Source organism: Pyrgilauda ruficollis, unplaced genomic scaffold (assembly GCF_017590135.1).
Source record: "Pyrgilauda ruficollis isolate IOZ18807 unplaced genomic scaffold, ASM1759013v1 scaffold9, whole genome shotgun sequence".
Lineage (NCBI taxonomy): Eukaryota > Metazoa > Chordata > Aves > Passeriformes > Passeridae > Pyrgilauda > Pyrgilauda ruficollis.
The window spans coordinates 9544646-9561155 of NW_024531043.1; the positions used below are offsets into that span (position 1 = coordinate 9544646).

Sequence of the window (16510 nt, forward strand, 5' to 3'; positions counted from 1 at the left end):
CTCCCGCCGCCGCTCCAGCCGCGCCGCCGCCTCCTCCGCGTCCCGCCGCGCCGCCGCCGCGCTGCCGCACACACCGGGGGTCAGCGGCATCCCCGCAGCGCCCCGGCACCCGCCGGACCGCGGCCGTACCTGGGCGGGGGGACGCGGGGCTGGCTCCACCGCGCCTGCAGGGAGCAGCAGGCGGCGGCGCGGGCGAAGGCGCGGCTGGTGCTCTCCCACTGCTGCCGGCTGCGCTCCTGCAGCTCCCGCCGCTCGGCCGCCCTGCGCTCCGGGCCGCGGCCCCGCCGCAGCCACAGCGACATCGCAGCGCGCCCGCCCGCGACGGCGCCCGCCGAGGGACACGGCGAGACGGGCTCCGCGAGCACGGAGGGAGGCGGGGACCGACGGAGGGAGGCGGGGAGAGAGGGAGGGTCGGGAGATGGAGCGGCGGCGGGGGATCGGTTCGCTCCGGCCCGGCCCGAGCGAGCGCTCGCAGGGTGTGCGGATACAGCCCGGGCCGGGCTCGGAGCGCGCAGCACCGCGGGGTTTGTGGCGCTGTAAATATCTCAGGGGTTAAAGGTTTCTGTTTCTGCCCGCCTTGGCAGGGCACCAGCGCGGCGCCGCCCGCAGCGAACCCGAGCGGACCGGCCGCTGAGTGACCCGGGACAGCCCGGGCACTGCCGGCGGGGCTGCGGGCATCCCGAGATGGCTCCGGGCATCCCGAAGTGAGAGCTGGATATCCCAGGACAGGCTCCCAGCACCCTGGGCTGGGCTCAGGGCACCGCAGAACTGGTCCTGGCACCCCGGGAGGGGCTTCAAGCGTCCCGGGAGGGCTCCGGGCATCTCTCAGGCGGGCTCCGGGCACCACGGCAGCCTGGCAGCGGGGAGGGAGGCGGCACCAGCCGGCAGCCCCCGCCGGGGACCCGCACCCGCCCTGCCAGGCACCGATCGCTATCGCCCCACGACCTGTTTTTCCAGCATAACCGGTAAAAACACCACATCTGGGGCCCTGTCACCGGCAAGTCCGCTCCCCACGCAGCGGACGGGCTGAGCCTCCCTCCGCTCCCACCTCTTCATCACCTCTCCGCGTCCCCGCTCGGTGTCATTTTCCCACCCAACCCCTCACTGAGGTGTGTCATCACTCCCGCGCGTTGAGGTTTGTTTTCCATCTGTTCCCTATAAAATATTTATCTCCAGTGAATAATTAACGCCGACCCGCCCGGCGCTCGGAACGCGGCCGGGGCAGCGCACGGCCCCGGGCACGGCCAGGCCCGAGTCTGAGGGGGCGATGGGGGTGTGGTCTCCTCCTTGGGCTGAAAGTCCCGCCCTCCTCCTCTCCGACCAATGGCTGCGCACCGGCCGTACGGCTGATGTGCAGCCATTGGTCGGAGCGGAGGGGGGCGGAGCGTGGCGTGGGCGCGCTGCCGGGTCGGCCCCCGCCGCCTCAGAGCCCCCTCAGCCGGGGAGCGGTGAGGGGGAAAGGGGGAGAGGAGTGCTGGTCATGGCGCTGCTGCTGGAGCACGAGTTCAAGCCGCTGCCGGCTGATAAACAGATCGAGACTTTGCCCTTCCTGGAGGCCGTGGCGCACCTGCCGCCGTTCTTCGGTGAGACCGGGGTGGCCGGGGCTGGGAGATGCGGGCTGGGACCAGGCCTGCTGCGGGCTCAGCCGCTCGGGGTGCCCCCTCCCCAGTTCTGGGTGGTGCCCCTCTACCTGATCCAGGGCTCACGCCGGGCTTGGCTGCTCTGCCAGGGCCGGGGTTGCATCACGATCCTGTCAAACCCGCCGAGCAGCCCCGCTGGGAAGCGTCCTGCCGTCCCCTGGAGCGCCCCATGCAGAGGCATCACCCGGGGCTGCCATCCCACCCATGGATCCCACCCGTGCCGGGACACGGGTGGGTGTCGGCGTGGCCGCCCTCGTGGCACGATGTGCCCGCTGCCCTCCACAATGTCAGCTATTGTGTGGCAGCCCCGGAAGGGCAGGACGTGGGGCTGCCTGCCTGTGGATGGGCAGTGTCCGGTGCCGGTCAGGCTGTTCCAGGATGTTCTGCCAGGGCTGTGTCCCGGAGCCAGGGGGATTGGAGGTCGCTGGTGGGGCCGCAGTAGGTGGCAGGGCTGTCCCAAGGACCAACAGCCACGTATGAAGCTCTGAGATTCCTTTCTAGTCTCAGACTCAGTGCCCGGGTTGTGCTTAAAGTGAAACCTGTTGGTTTCAGGAAGTCTGTGGTATCCCCTGTGTCACCAATGTCTGACAACTCTCCCTCTCTGTCTCCACAGATTGCCTGGGGACTCCCATCGTCTACTCGCCAGTCAAAGCAGACCTGACTGGAAATATCAAGGTAGGAAGGGACTCGGGAGGGCTCAGAGAGGAGAATCCCTGGGGAGAGATGCTGTGGGACTGGAGGTGTTTCAAAAGGCTTTTCTTCCCACGGGGACTTTGGGCTCAGCAGTGGCTCACCCGGTCACAGGTTTATTCCCAGAGCTCCTGCCCAAAGTCCCTGCTCCTGGGTGCCAATCCCCTTTTCTGCCCTCAGAAAATCCGGGCGGTTTATGACTCCAACCCTGCCAAGTTCAAAACGCTTCAGAACATCCTGGAGGTGGAGAAGGAGCTGCACGGCTCAGCCTGGCCCAGGACAGGCGCGACGCTGGCGCTGATGTGGTTGAAAAGGTGACTCACGGCGTCGGGAGCTGCTCCTGCTGTGTCCCGGCATGTGGGGAGCTGGAGAGCTCCAAATGGAGGCTGTGTGTGCTGGGCTGGTCCCTGTGGGCTGGGCAGCTGGCAGTGGGGTGCTGTGTGTGGGGAGCACAGCTGTTGGGAACGCCCTCCTCAAATCTCCACCCTGGGAATGCACAGGGGAGTTCAAGCTCAGAGCATGAGCCCACAAATTGGACAGGTCAGGACCCTGCGGTGCCTGGAGGATCCACGGGGCTGCATCTGACCCTGCCCAGCTCCTGGCCTCACCTGGTGGTCCATCCTGCCCTGGGGGCTCCATGCAGCCCTCCTCTCTCTCTTCCCTGGATGGACACACAGGGGCAGGCACCAGCTCTGCGAGAGGGATGCACTGCTGGGACTGTGGGGTTTTGGGATGCTTGGAAACACCAGGCTGGAAGCGGGGAAGCAGAACCCACTTCCCTGAGCCAAACATCTCTGCTCTTCTCCCAGGGGTCTGAAATTCATTCTGGTGTTGCTGCAGAGCATCTCTGACGGGGAGAGGGATGAGGAGCATCCCAACCTCATCCGAGTGAACGCCTTGAAGGCTTACGAGATCGCGCTGAAGAAATACCACGGCTGGATGCTGCAGAAGCTCTTCACGGTGAGCATTCCCTCCCTCTCCAAGCATCCAAACACCATCCCTAAAGCTGCTCCTGTGCACTGACAAGTGTCCAGAGACCCCACAGCGTTGGCACATAGCAACAGCCCAACCCATGGTCTCTGTTGTGGGAGTCAAACACCCTCTCCCTGTTTTATAGGGCTCGGTCTATGCTCTTCCCTACAAATCTGATTTGCTGAAGGCCTTGGAGAAGGGTAAAGAAGTCAAGGAAGAGGAAAGCATAGAAAAAATCCACCAGTTTCTCACGAGGGTCACTCCAATCCTGGATGCAATTTATGAGATGTACACGAAGATGAACGCTGAGCTGAGCTACAAAGCCTAAAGCTGGCACAGGATTGGCACAGATTAAATAACGTGTGATGGGTGTTACCTATGTCTTCATCACTGAGGCAGCTGGGGCGGCTCCCAGCTCTCCGGTGACTTCGATTCCTGTCTGGATCTGCAGTGGATAATGTCTTTTCTAACAAAAAAATAACAGTAATTAACTTTCTATTATGAATACGGCAATAAAACAATTGTGGGTGTCACCCTTGGATTTCCCAAGAGGAAGAACAAGTGTTTCTAGTCCCAACTCCTGGATTCCTGTCTTCAGTGGGGCAGGGAATGAAGTGTCCTGCTGATGAATGAAGTGGCACTTGGACTGTGCCTGGAACCCACCGACGGGCACCTTGTGTTGATTGCCACTGGATTGTCAGGAATGATGCCCATGGAGGAGGAGCTGATGACTTTCCTGGGTGATCCCAACTCCTCCAGTGCTGGCGTGGGATCAAACCCCTGTGCTAGGATTCAGAAACCAGGGACTGTCCCCGTGTTGTTTGCGGTGCCTTATGAGCCCCAGGAGCAGCAATTAATAAAAACTGACAGTACCCGTGGCCTGGGAGCCTCATTTGGGGCTGTGTCAGCCCCAAAGGGTGTTTGGGGAGACTGTTTTAGGGGAGGTGTTTTGGGGCTGTTCCTGGCAGGGCTGTTTTGGGTGAGGAAATTCGGGTTTTTTTTTCCTAGTGGAGCCGTTTTCAGGAGAGTTTTGAGGAGGATGTTTTGGAGCTGTTCCTGAGAGGCTGTTTTGAAGCTGTATCCTGGGAGAGCTGTTTATGGGAGGGTTTTTGGAGCTGTTCTTTGGGAGGGCTGTGCCAGAGACGTTTTTCCTGGGGGCTTATTTTTTGGAAGGTATTTTGGGGCTGTCCCTTCTGGGCTGTTTTGTGGCCGGTGTTCCCGGGAGACTGCCCGGGGGCGGTCGGGGGCCGATCCCGAGGGCGGGTCCCGGTGGCGCCTCCGCCGCTGGAGCCGGGGCCGGGGCGGGGAGGGGCCGCGCTGGGGACCGGCCCCGGGCGACTCGGCGGCGCCGGAGCCTACGGGACTTTCCACGGGACCTTTGGCGGTACGGAACCGGGGGAGCGGGCAGCGGGGGGCACGACCGGGAGTGGGACGGGCCGGGACACGGGCACCGGGGGCTGGATGGAGCCTCCAGTGCGGGGACACGGAAACGGGCAGGATGGAGCTCTCCGGGCAGCACACGGGGACTGGGACAGGATGGAGACCCCAGGTGAGGCCGGGGTCGAGGGCTGAGCTGGGCTGGGCCAGGTGGACCCTCATGGATGCCCCGGCACTGTCCGGACAGCCTGGGGACTCAGGAGATTGGGGTGCGGGTGGGTTCCCAGACAGAGCTTTGAGGAGGGGGCTCCCACCGGCTCCGAACCCCCCCTGCTGCCCACACCGAGCTCCTGCTGTTGCCGAGGTGAGCGCGGGCCCAGCAGTGAGGATGATTTTGGGAAGCAGCTGCATCGCTCGGGATGAGCATTTCCGACTAGAACCCGCTGTGGTTTCAGTGATTCACTCCCACCGGATCACCCTTTAATGTCATGGGACACCCTCCCTGCCACCCACCCATAGATGTCCCTGCACATCCCGGTGTTGGTGACAGCGTCCATGCTCCCGTGGTGGGCAGGACTGGGCACTGACTGGGGACACTGGTCCAACTGGGAGGTACCTCGGTGGGAAGCTGGGAAGAGGTGGGAGCACAGGTGGGGTTTGTGTTGGATGCGAGAGCTGTGCCTTGACTCAGTTATTCCATGAGGTGAGGAAGTTTGAAAAATCCAAACCCAAATAATGAAGGGGCCAAATCAAACCCCTGTGACAGCACCTTTCCTGGCAGCACCTGGGCTGACACCACCAGCCCTGAGTCCCTCATTTCCCACACAAGCTTCAAGCTGTCACCTTCACCCGGTGACAGCAGGAGTGGGACATCCCGTGCCGTGTCCAGGTTTTCCCTAAAGCTGCACTTTTCCGGGTCCCAGCACAGGCTGGACAGGTCAGGTGCTCCGTCCCCATTCCTAGCCCGCAGGGTCCGTGTGCTTGGCAATTCCCTCTCCTCCCTTGTACAAGGTCAAACCAGCCATCCGAGGGCCCCTGTCTGCATGGGGTCGGGATGTGGGACCTGCGGGCTTTGGCAGGTGCTTGTGGAATTTCTTGCAGAGACGGGGATGGCAGGAAAGTCAGCAAAGAGGAGAAACTGTCAGCTCTGTGTCCCCTAGGGATGCGCTGTCTTTTCTGGGTGTCCCCCAGCCCCGCTGGGTGTCCCCAAGGGTGGCAGGGAGAAGGGACCACTGCCTGAGCCCCCTCCCTGTCCCTGCAGGATTTGGGGCCGTTTGCCACCCTCATCCCCCGTGCCCACGGGAGCCCCGCGTGGCTGCCAGGACCCTCTGCCTCACTCGAGCCCTCTCCTGACAGATCCCAGCCTGCCACTGTGGCTTGTCGCACAGAGCTTCAGCCCAGCACAAAATGACACGTTTCCCGCTGCTTTTTCCGTCCGGGAGGGCTGAGCTCCCCGCGGGCGGGAGCTGTGCTGAGCCCTAACGCTGCTGGGTTTCGCCGCAGGGTTTTGGTGGAAAGCGGGGCTGGGGGAGTGCCTGGGGTCGGTCACCTGTCCGTGTCCCGGACGCGGCGGGCAGGACGCGGTGACACGGTACAGTGCTCTGCTGGCCGCGCTGAAGGCACGTCTCTCCTTTATCTCCAAGTCCCTCTGGGCAACCCAAACCCGTAATTTCTTGTCCCAGCCGCTGCTCCTGCCCTCCCGCCGGCTGCAGCCCCCCCGTGCCGCGCCCGTCCCCTCCCGGTGCCCCGATCCGGGTCCCACCGAGCCCCCCCGGGTTGTGGAGCATCAGGAGCAGCCCTGGCCCCGCTCCCAGCCCTGCTGCGGTGGCAGCTCCTGCTGCCTCTGGGCGCTTCCCTGGACGCTTCCTTGGATGTGGGGAGTATCCCAAGGAATGTTTTCTTTCCTTGGGCGGCAGATCGCAGCGCACAGGGTCTGCTCTGTGCCCTGTCCTGGGCTGCACCCCGGCTGACCGCAGCGGGGCCGGGCTCGCCCTCGCCCAGCAGGGCAGCGCCGCAGCCGGAGGGGCCCCCGCAGACGTGAGGGGTCCCCGCAGCGGGTAGGTGGGTGCCGAGGAGAGCCGGGACAAGGCAGGACCGTCCGGGAGACTCTGAGCTACAGCGGGTCCTGCCGGCCCCAGCCTCTGCCAGGGTGGGTGTGGGACCTGTCCCGCCGCGGGGCTCGGAGCCCGGCGGAGAGGATGGGGAGGGTGTTTTGGGGCTGACACGGGGTTTTCCGCTGCCAGGTCTCCTGCTCTCGTGGAAGGAGCCGGGGGTCACAGCCAGCCAGGCAGGTCGGTCGTGCCCGTCCCTCCGGGCAGGGGCCATGGCAGACAGCGAAGACGCCCCGCGCGATGCCGGGGAGGGCGCGGGGGAGGACGGCTCCCTCCAGAACGAATCCTTCCCGCTCTCCTCTCTGGCCAACCTGTTCGAGAGCGAGGACACCCCGAGCACCGCCGAGGCAGCCCGGGGTCCCCCCGGCGCCGGGGATGGAAAGCAAAACCTCCGCATGAAATTCCACGGGGCCTTTCGGAAAGGCGCCCCGAAGCCCATGGAGCTGCTGGAGGCCACCATCTACGAGTCCCCCGTGGTCCCCGCGCCCAAGAAAGCCCCCATGGACTCCCTGTTCGACTACGGCACCTACCGCCACCACCCCAGCGAAAACAAGCGCTGGCGCAGGAGGGTCGCGGAGTGAGTATGGGACCCCCGCGGGGTGCTGGGATGGGGACAGCCCGGTGGGGATATTCAGCTGGGGATACCCGGCTGAGGATGGAGACGTTCAGTTGGGGACACCCGGCTGGGGATGGGGATGTTCTGTTTGGGACACTCCGGTGGGGATGGGGACGTTCAGCTGGGGACACCCGGCTGGGGATGGGGACGTTCAGTAGCAGGGGACGTGGGCGAACCTCCGAGCAGCATTTTCGGGCGCTTTGGGCAGACGGAGCAGCTCCCAGCGAGTCCCAGTGCCATGCCGTGGTGGGGCTCCGCAGCCCCCTGTACCGCGGAGCTCGCTCCCCTTCCCCCTTGCGGGAGCCATGAAAGAGGCTCTGTGCGCCCGGCCGCTCCCCTGGCCGGTGCGGCCGTCTGGCTGCGGCATGAAAGGGCTTTTCAGGAGGGCCTCCGCCCTGCCCGCGCCAGGAAACCGGAGCCGGGGGGGGCAGCCCGCGGCCGGACGCACAATGCCCCTCTGTGCCGGGCACCTGGGGCGGCCCGCCAGTGTCCCCACCCAGGGGTGCCACCGGCTTAGGAGAGCGGGATGTTCCCCGTGGAGGTGGTTGGAGGGGGCCAGGATGCTCCATGAGCCCACAGACTGGAAGTCCCCGGCTGGGGCAGCCGCCAAAAGTCCTGCCTCCATTCCCGGTGCCCGGAGCTGCCCCCGGTCCATCCCCACCCCCGCCCTGCTGCAGACTGCTCCGACCGGTCTGGCTTCACCCGTGGTGCCGGAGCGCGACAAACCCGCGGCCCGTCCCTCCCGGGGGGCACAGCTGGGGGCCCCAAGCGCTGCAGCACCTGGGTGGGAGCTGGGAAGGCACCGGGAGCACTGGGCTGCTGTGGATGGGGAGGCTGCCCTGGCCTCACCGGTGACCCCGGCCGGGAGGTGTCCCCACGTGCCTGTCCCCAGTGGCTGAGCACCCTCAAGCTCGTCGCACAGGTGGGGACAGCCGAGGCAGCGGCTCCTGCTGCCAGCGCTGGCGTTTCTCCCGCAGGAAGCAGCCGGCCGCCGCAAAGGGACCGGCTCCCGACCCGCCCCCCGTCCTCAAGGTCTTCAACAGACCCATCCTCTTCGACATCGTCTCCCGGGGGTCCCCGGCCGGCCTGGATGGGCTCCTCTCCTTCCTGCTCACCCACAAGAAGCGCCTGACAGACGAGGAGTTCCGAGGTGAGGACCTGGCTATTCCCTGCCCTGGTGCCACTGGCGATCCCTGTGTTCCTGGGGGATGGGAATGCACAGCTCTGGCATGGGGAGCCAGGGGCCTGAGGGGCTTGCCCTGGCCCCCCCTCAGCACCCTCCACTCGCAGAGCCCTCCACGGGAAAGACGTGCCTGCCCAAAGCCCTGCTCAACCTGAGCGGCGGCAAGAACGACACCATCCCGGTGCTGCTGGACATCGCCGAGAAGACGGGAAACATGCGCGAGTTCATCAACTCGCCCTTCAGGGACGTCTACTACCGAGGTGGGGGGCGTGGGGCCACTGCTGGCCCCGCCTGGGGACGCTGGGGTGGTTCAGGGACCGGAGAAGGGACTGGGAAGGCTGGGACGCGGGGGAAGTGGCGGGGCACGGCGGTGGCTGACGGGTGGCACAGGTCAGACAGCCCTGCACATCGCCATCGAGCGCCGCTGCAAGCACTACGTGGAGCTGCTGGTGGAGAAGGGAGCAGACGTGCATGCCCAGGCCCGCGGCCGCTTCTTCCAGCCCAAGGGCGAGGGCGGCTACTTCTACTTCGGTGAGCAGGGAGGGATTTGGGGGGCTGCGCCCCCAGATGTCCCCGCAGCGAGGATGGAGCGACAGGAGCCGCGGTGTTGTCGCCGCAGGTGAGCTGCCCCTCTCGCTGGCCGCCTGCACCAACCAGCCGCACATCGTGCACTACCTGACGGAGAACGGGCACAAGCAGGCGGACCTGCGGCGCCAGGACTCCCGCGGCAACACCGTGCTGCACGCCCTGGTGGCCATCGCCGACAACACCCGCGAGAACACCAAGTTTGTCACCAAGATGTACGACCTGCTCCTCGTCAAGTGCGCCAAGCTCTTCCCCGACACCAACCTGGAGACTCTGCTCAACAACGACGGCCTCTCCCCGCTCATGATGGCAGCCAAGACCGGCAAGATCGGGGTACGGTGTCCCCCCCGTATTGGGGAGGTCTCCCTGCCGTCCCTGCTGAGCCCTGTCACACTCAGTGCATGCACGGCTTCTCTCTGCAGATGCTGGTGGAAACCTGGATGCGCAGCCCTATTAACCTGGCTAATTAACACCCCTTTGCGTTCTGGCCCTTTCCCAATTAACTCCACAGTCTCACACAGCCCATCTTCTCCCCTGACCTGCCCTTGGCCTCTGGTGGGGCAGGCAGGGGAGTCACCAAAAATGCAAAAGCTGCAGCATCCTGCAGGGCTGCAACAGTGCCTCCATCACCCCAGGAGCACCTGGGAGCACCCTGAGCCCCTGGGGTGCAGGGGGGGCCTTGGGGGATGCAGCCAGGATGGGGTGGGAGGAGGGCAGGGTGCCCCAAGCAGATGGGGCCAGGTCTGTGGTTAGCAGTCCTCCCTCCCTCTGGCAGATCTTCCAGCACATCATCCGGAGGGAAATCACGGATGAGGACGCCCGGCACCTCTCCAGGAAGTTCAAGGACTGGGCCTATGGCCCTGTCTACTCCTCCCTCTATGACCTCTCCTCGCTGGACACCTGTGGGGAGGAGGTGTCCGTGCTGGAGATCCTCGTCTACAACAGCAAGATCGAGGTGTGCAGGGCTGGGGGGGACTGGGAGGGCTCTGGAGGGGACTGGGTGGCCCTGTCCCCTCTGCCAGCAGCCGTGTCCCACCAGAACCGCCACGAGATGCTGGCAGTGGAGCCCATCAACGAGCTGCTGAGGGACAAGTGGCGCAAGTTTGGGGCTGTCTCCTTCTACATCAGCGTGGTCTCCTACCTCAGCGCCATGATCATCTTCACCCTCATTGCCTACTACCGCCCCATGGAAGGCCCCGTGAGTCCCCGGGCTGGCACAGCCCCACGGCCTTGCAGGGGGGTTGGCCAGGGCTCTGTCCCAGGGGATGGGGCAGCAGCTCAGCTCTGTGCTCCCCCCACAGCCACCCTACCCCTACACCACCACCGCCGACTACCTGCGCCTGGCCGGGGAGATCATCACCCTCCTCACTGGAATCCTCTTCTTCTGCACAAACGTCAGTGTGGCAAGGCAGGGCGTCCTCCCCTGGGACCACTGAACTCTTTGGGGTCTCCAGGGGTGACAGCCCGGTCCCCTGAAGCATCCACCACTGCCAAAGTGGCCCCAGCCATGGGGACCCTGCCACTTGAGACCCTCCAACTTCTGCCTCTCTCCCACAGATTAAAGACCTGTTCATGAAGAAGTGCCCAGGTGTGAACTCCTTCTTCATAGATGGCTCCTTCCAGCTGCTCTAGTACGTGGGGAACCCCCAGGGCCACCACGAGCCACATATCCCCCAGGCTCGTGGCTGCAGGGTCTGACCCCAGCTCTCCTGCAGCTTCATCTACTCGGTGCTGGTGATTGTCACGGCGGGGCTGTACCTGGGTGGCATCGAGGCCTACCTGGCTGTCATGGTCTTCGCGCTGGTCCTGGGCTGGATGAACGCCTTGTACTTCACCCGTGGGCTCAAGCTGACAGGGACCTACAGCATCATGATCCAGAAGGTCTGGTGGGGTCGTGGGTCTTGTCCTTCTCCAGGGGTGATCCTCCTGTGGAAGTGCAGCCTCGAGAGGTCCCTCAAGGCTTTGTGAAGGGTTCCTGTGGCTCTCCACTGCCCTGCTCCCAGCCCAGCTGTGCCGGTGGCACAGCTTGATGATGATGCTGTGGTCCAGCACACCTCACCCTGCTCTCCATCACTTTTAGATCCTCTTCAAAGACTTGTTCCGCTTCCTCCTGGTCTACCTGCTCTTCATGATTGGCTACGCATCAGGTAACCAGCCTGGCTGGGGGAGGGACAAGCCCTGTGGCTCAGCATGGCTGGGCAGGGGGCTGCAGACCCCCAGCTCCATCCCACCTACCCACAGGCTCAACCTTTGCCTCCTGTCATGGTGGAGAAGGTCTCAGCCAGCATGGAGCCACACTGGGGCCCATTGTGGATCCTGTCCTTGCCATTGCCCCTGCGGACTCGCTGTCCCTGTCCCTTCTCCCCCAGCCCTGGTGTCCCTCCTCAACCCGTGTCCCAGCAGCGAGTCCTGCAGCGAGAAGTCCAACTGCACGGTGCCCACCTACCCCTCCTGCCGGGACAGCCAGACCTTCAGCACCTTCCTGCTCGACCTCTTCAAGCTCACCATCGGCATGGGCGACCTGGAGATGCTCGAGAGCGCCAAATACCCCGGCGTCTTCATCATCCTCCTCGTCACGTACATCATCCTCACCTTTGTGCTCCTCCTCAACATGCTCATCGCCCTCATGGGCGAGACCGTGGGCCAAGTCTCCAAGGAGAGCAAGCACATCTGGAAGCTGCAGGTACCACCCTGGGGGTGGCGGGATGGGGGCTCCAGGAGCTGTCTGTGCCCTGGGGGCTGCACATCCTGAGACATCCCAAGCTCCATGGGCAAGGCACCTCCATGCTCAAGCAGTCCCTGGTGTCCCTGGCAGTGGGCCACCACCATCCTGGACATCGAGCGCTCCTTCCCAGTGTTCCTGCGGAAAGCCTTCCGCTCGGGGGAGATGGTCACGGTGGGGAAGGGCACGGACGGGACCCCTGACCGCCGCTGGTGCTTCAGGTAAAGGTGGGCTCCCTCGGAGGCTGGGGAGCAGCTGAGCCTCTCCCAGCAGCATTTTTGGGGGGCTGGCACCGTGCACTCATTTGCTGGGTGCTTCGTAGTGGTCTGGAGGGAGCTGGCGTTGCCGGTGGGTGCCGAGGGTCCCGCCCCGGCTCCCGGGCACTCCGTGCAGCCCCTGCGGGTCTGACCTTCCCCACAGGGTGGACGAGGTGAACTGGTCCCACTGGAACCAGAACCTGGGCATCATCAGTGAGGACCCGGGCAAGAGCGACACATACCAGTACTACGGCTTCTCCCACACCATGGGCCGGCTGCGAAGAGGTGAGCGCCCTGCTGTGGGCTGGCACATCCCCCAGGATGCTGCTTGCAGCCTCTGATGAGCCCCAGGAGCAGATCTGGGGGCTTGGCGAGCCGCCACAGGCCCCCGGCTTTGCGCATCTCCCCCCCTCTCCACAGATCGGTGGTCGACGGTGGTGCCACGCGTGGTGGAGCTGAACAAGAGCTGCCCGCCGGAGGAGGTGGTGGTGCCCCTGGGCACCTTGGGCACAGCCGAGCCGCGGGACCGGCGGCACGGCCATGCCCCGAGCTCCCCGCTCTAGCATGGCAGCACCGGCAGCTGATGGACTCTGCCCGGGCCCCCGGAGCGGCTCCGGAACCGCGACTGGGCTCGATGGTGCTTGTCTGCTCCTCAGGGATTCGCGCAGCCTGTGTCCCCTCCGGCAGCCGCTGTCCCGCCCGCATCGGGGCCCGGCGCTGCCCGCGGTCGCGGCTCTCACCGGCGAGCTCCAGCTTCACCTCGCTGTGCCGTGCCGTGCCGTGCCTCGGCCCGGGGTGGGGAGCACGGCCCCCGCCGAGGTTTTGCCACAGAGTTTTGCACAAGATTTATACGGTTATTTATTTAGTAATAAAGACTGGCGCGCCACCGCCGTGCCCTCCCGGCGCTGGGTGATTCCGGGTGGGACAGCCGCGCTGCCGGCAGGGCTCGCAGGGAGGAGCTGCCTGCTCCCCGGCCGTGCCAAGCCGAGCCAAACCAGGCCAAGCCATGCCGTGCCTTTGGGCATGGTCACCCATCGAGATGAGCTCAGGTGTGGTGCACGGATGCAGCGCAGGGCCGTGGTGCAGAGGTGTGGTACAGGGATGTGATGATGCACAGGTGTGACGCATGGATGCGATGCACAGGTGTGACACATGGATACGATGCACTGGTGTGACACATGGATATAATGCACTGGTGTGACACATGGATGGGATGCACAGATGTGACACATGGATACAATGCACAGGTGCGGTGCACGGTTACGATGCACAGGTGTGGTGCAGGGATACGATGCACAGGTGTGACACATGGATGCGATGCACAGGTGCGGTGCAGGGGTGCCGTGCACGGTCTCTCCACTGGAGGGCAGCCCACACCGCGCGATGCGGGCCCGGCCCCGGCGGGCGCGGGGAGCCCGGGCCGGGCTGACCCCGCACCCCGAGCTCAGGGGTGGGGCCGCTACCGGGCAGCGGCAAACCAGCTCTCCGCATCCCCATAACATCCGTACCCCATCCCCATTCTGTCCCTAGCCCATCCCCATGGATCCCTATCCCATTCCCATCCTCAGCCCATCCCATCCATCACCCCTCTGTAACTCCTTTCCTCCTCATCCTCCCAGCCACCTGCACTGGTGAGCGTTCCTTTAACAGCTGAACTTTGTGCGGGTGTGAAGGAGCGCTTTGGGCGGGCACCAGTGGCATGGTGACATTGGCAGAGACCCTGGCCAGGGCCTGGGGACAGCCCAGCTCTCTCAGCAAACGCTTTAGCAGCAGAGGGGACACTTCATCTTCCAACTTGATGAGTCGCCGTCAGCGTTAACGGCACCGTCTCCGTTTAAATGTGATTTACATACATCTCTCATATTGTGGTTTAAGTATTTCCCCAGGGTGAGGGATGAATATGTTTCATTATTGCTCCTCGGGAGAGGCGGAGGTGGCGGCTCCTGCTTCATAATCGAATGAGGAGCTGAGCTGCTCTGCTTCTAGGCTGGATCTTGGGTGAAAACAATGAACTTGGCTTTCACCCGAGTGGGTGGTCACAGATCCACAGTGGGCAGTCCTGGCTGGGCCGTGTGTGGTGGCTGAGGAGCTCAGGAACAGCCAGAGATGGGCTCTGCCCCCAGCTGCAGCACCAGAGATGGGATTTTCCAGTAAAATGAGACATAAACCAATTTTCTCCCCTCCCATGCAGCTCTCGATGCCCCAAAGCCAAGAGGCCACATATCAGTGAGCTTTAAAAAGACCTGGGGTGTGGAAGGACAGCTGTCACCAAGCCCCTGCACCATCGCTCTGCACCCGCGGTGGCTCTGTGAGGACGGGGACACCACAGCCACCATGGTGACATCCCAGCACAGCAGGCCTCTGCCACCCTCAGGGATTGACTTTGGCCCTTTTACCCCCTGCCCCACCAAGCCTGGAGCTGTTTCACCCTCAGCTGTGGTGATGGAGGCAGCGGGGGGCCGGCGAACGGGGGGTGCTCGGCCCCGGCCCCCTCCCGCCCCTCCCCGTGCCGCCCTGCCAGAGATGACAAACCCAACAAAGGGAAGAGAAAAGCACTTGTCATCCAGAATGCGGAGCGTGGAAGCAAATTTATTTTTAGATAAATCTAAAGCTTAATTTGTGAAGCTAATATCAATCAAAATGAGAGATGGGTTTTTTTAAGTCCTTTTGCAGCCGTGCAATTTATACTGCCTGTCTCTCCTCCTCGCTCCCAAACAGCAAAGGCTAAGTTTAATATCAGCCTCGTGCACTTAGAAATTTGTATTATTATTGGTATTATTAGTGGTATAATTTGAACAGGAAGGTATTTGTAGGCCAGAAGCAGCATTGTTTCCTTGTGTGTTCCCACAGTGCTCGTGCATGCTGTGCCCCACAGAATGGGAGGGCAGTGGGTTGTGGTGTCTTCATCCTCGGTGCTGGATTGTACCTCAGGTGTCCCTGCCCCATCTCCCACCAGTGTCTGTGCACATTTTGTGTCCCCATGTGCTCACCTGCACCTGCCAGAGCTGGCACTGCAGCAGGTGCCCACCAAGGAGGAACCCATTTGTTTTGCATTCCTCACTTGAAGCCTCCCCGTGCCCAGAGAAATCCTCCTCCCAAGGAGCGATCTGAGGGGAGAATTAACCTGCTAAATAATAAAAACCCCCGCACACCTCCTAATGAAATGTAATGACTCGGAGACCTGCAAGATGGATCGCGCCGTCGCTCCCAGCCGCTCGCCCTGATTTATGGCGAGCTGGGAAATCTGATGGAGGCAGCGCTAATGAATCCTCCTCCCACGGGCACCGCTGACGGAGCAAAGTTTCTCCTGGAGCCCCCAGCACGGCTCTGTGCACCCCAGCCTCTGTAGAGTCCCCCTTTGGTGCAGGGGGTCCCCAAGGAGGGGCTGCCCTGCCCCCAGCAGCCCCGCCAAGCTCCAGCCTCACATTCCTTTGATGTGGCGTCTTTTTAATGACAAAGATCTGAGCGAAGATCTTCCTCCAGACGGAATAATTTTAACGCGCAGGCAGGCAGTGGCACCCCCCCAGCAGTAATGTTAACCTCTGTGAGAATTTCCTTTTGTCCCAATTTCTCTTTGTTCCCCGGATCGGCTGTCACGCTGCTCGCTGCTGCTGGTGACAGAGAGGTCCCCTCCCGGCGTGCCATAAATACCGGCGGAGCCATGCACGCCGTTGTGGTGACAGAGCAGAGGAGGCAAATGGAGCTGCCAGCCCTGGCCTCAGCCATGGGGCAGCTCCAGGCACGTGGCTGTGTCCTTGTCCTCATCCCATCCTCATCCCATCCCATCCCATCGCCATCTTCATCCCCTTCCCCATTCTTATCCACATCCCTGTCTCCATCTCATTCCCATCTTCTCCTTGTCCTACCCACATCCCTATCCCAACTCATCCCATTCCATCCCCACCCTCATTCCCATCCTCATCCTGTTCCCATTCCCATTCCCATTCCCATTCCCATTCCCATTGGTTCCCATTGATTCCCCTTGGTACCCATCCCATCCTGTCCCATCTCATCCCATCCCATCCCATCCCATCCCATCCCATCCCATCCCATCCCATCCCATCCCATCCCATCCCATCCCCATACCCTCCTGGTCATGCACAGAAGGCAGCTCTGTCACCCTGTCCCCTCTCTGGCTGGGATAAGGCCACGCCGTGTGTCCCACTGTGGGACACAGAGGCCGGGGAGATGCATCCACAGCCAGGATCAATTTGGGATTCAGTCCCATTATCCTGTTGTGGATATCCTGCTGGGCAGAGCAGCGGGGTCGGATTCAGGGCCACCAGAGCCCCCACCCCACCTGGGCACCAGGAATGGCCCTAAAATGGAAACCCAGTGGGAACAGGAGTGACGGATG

At 63.2% G+C, this 16510-nt stretch overlaps 2 protein-coding genes across 5 annotated transcripts; both read left to right on the forward strand.

The window, feature by feature from the left end:
* The first annotated feature begins 990 nt into the window (after window positions 1–990).
* Window positions 991–4181, forward strand: LOC121365025 (glycolipid transfer protein). Of its 2 annotated transcripts, none has more exons than XR_005956941.1 (5): window positions 991–1583; window positions 2254–2315; window positions 2511–2644; window positions 3171–3290; window positions 3448–3588. XR_005956941.1 is itself a non-coding variant. In XM_041488862.1 (5 exons), the coding sequence occupies exons 1-5, from the start codon at window positions 1481–1483 to the stop codon at window positions 3628–3630; spliced, it is 633 nt and encodes a 210-aa protein (XP_041344796.1). In that variant the 5' UTR covers window positions 1356–1480; the 3' UTR covers window positions 3631–4181. The 2 variants fall into 2 exon arrangements, 1 of the variants encoding a protein (XP_041344796.1); XM_041488862.1 differs by having other exon boundaries at window positions 1356–1583; window positions 3140–3290; window positions 3448–4181.
* A 430-nt stretch (window positions 4182–4611) lies between these two features.
* Window positions 4612–13057, forward strand: TRPV4 (transient receptor potential cation channel subfamily V member 4). Of its 3 annotated transcripts, none has more exons than XM_041488929.1 (16): window positions 4612–4686; window positions 6923–7367; window positions 8384–8556; window positions 8697–8849; window positions 8980–9120; window positions 9209–9507; window positions 9950–10129; window positions 10214–10372; window positions 10476–10568; window positions 10732–10805; window positions 10890–11055; window positions 11255–11321; window positions 11544–11857; window positions 11990–12117; window positions 12317–12438; window positions 12574–13057. In XM_041488929.1, the coding sequence occupies exons 2-16, from the start codon at window positions 7003–7005 to the stop codon at window positions 12714–12716; spliced, it is 2577 nt and encodes an 858-aa protein (XP_041344863.1). In that variant the 5' UTR covers window positions 4612–4686; window positions 6923–7002; the 3' UTR covers window positions 12717–13057. The 3 variants fall into 3 exon arrangements, with proteins under 3 accessions (XP_041344863.1, XP_041344862.1, XP_041344864.1); XM_041488928.1 differs by lacking the exon at window positions 4612–4686 and adding an exon at window positions 4721–4851; XM_041488930.1 differs by lacking the exon at window positions 4612–4686 and adding an exon at window positions 6596–6828.
* Window positions 13058–16510: the final 3453 nt, after the last annotated feature.

What these genes read in the sequence shown, in the direction of transcription:
- LOC121365025 (XM_041488862.1), top strand. Translation starts at nt 1,481, where the DNA reads ATGGCGCTGCTGCTGGAGCACGAGTTCAAGCCGCTGCCGGCTGATAAA. An exon ending in ACCTGACTGGAAATATCAAG is followed by an intron (nt 2,316 to 2,510) that starts GTAGGAAGGGAC and finishes TTCTGCCCTCAG; the next exon opens with AAAATCCGGGCGGTTTATGA. An exon ending in GCGCTGATGTGGTTGAAAAG is followed by an intron (nt 2,645 to 3,139) that starts GTGACTCACGGC and finishes CTCTTCTCCCAG; the next exon opens with GGGTCTGAAATTCATTCTGG.
- TRPV4 (XM_041488928.1), top strand. Translation starts at nt 4,764, where the DNA reads ATGGAGCCTCCAGTGCGGGGACACGGAAACGGGCAGGATGGAGCTCTC. An exon ending in GGACAGGATGGAGACCCCAG is followed by an intron (nt 4,852 to 6,922) that starts GTGAGGCCGGGG and finishes TTCCGCTGCCAG; the next exon opens with GTCTCCTGCTCTCGTGGAAG. An exon ending in GGGCGGCTACTTCTACTTCG is followed by an intron (nt 9,121 to 9,208) that starts GTGAGCAGGGAG and finishes TTGTCGCCGCAG; the next exon opens with GTGAGCTGCCCCTCTCGCTG.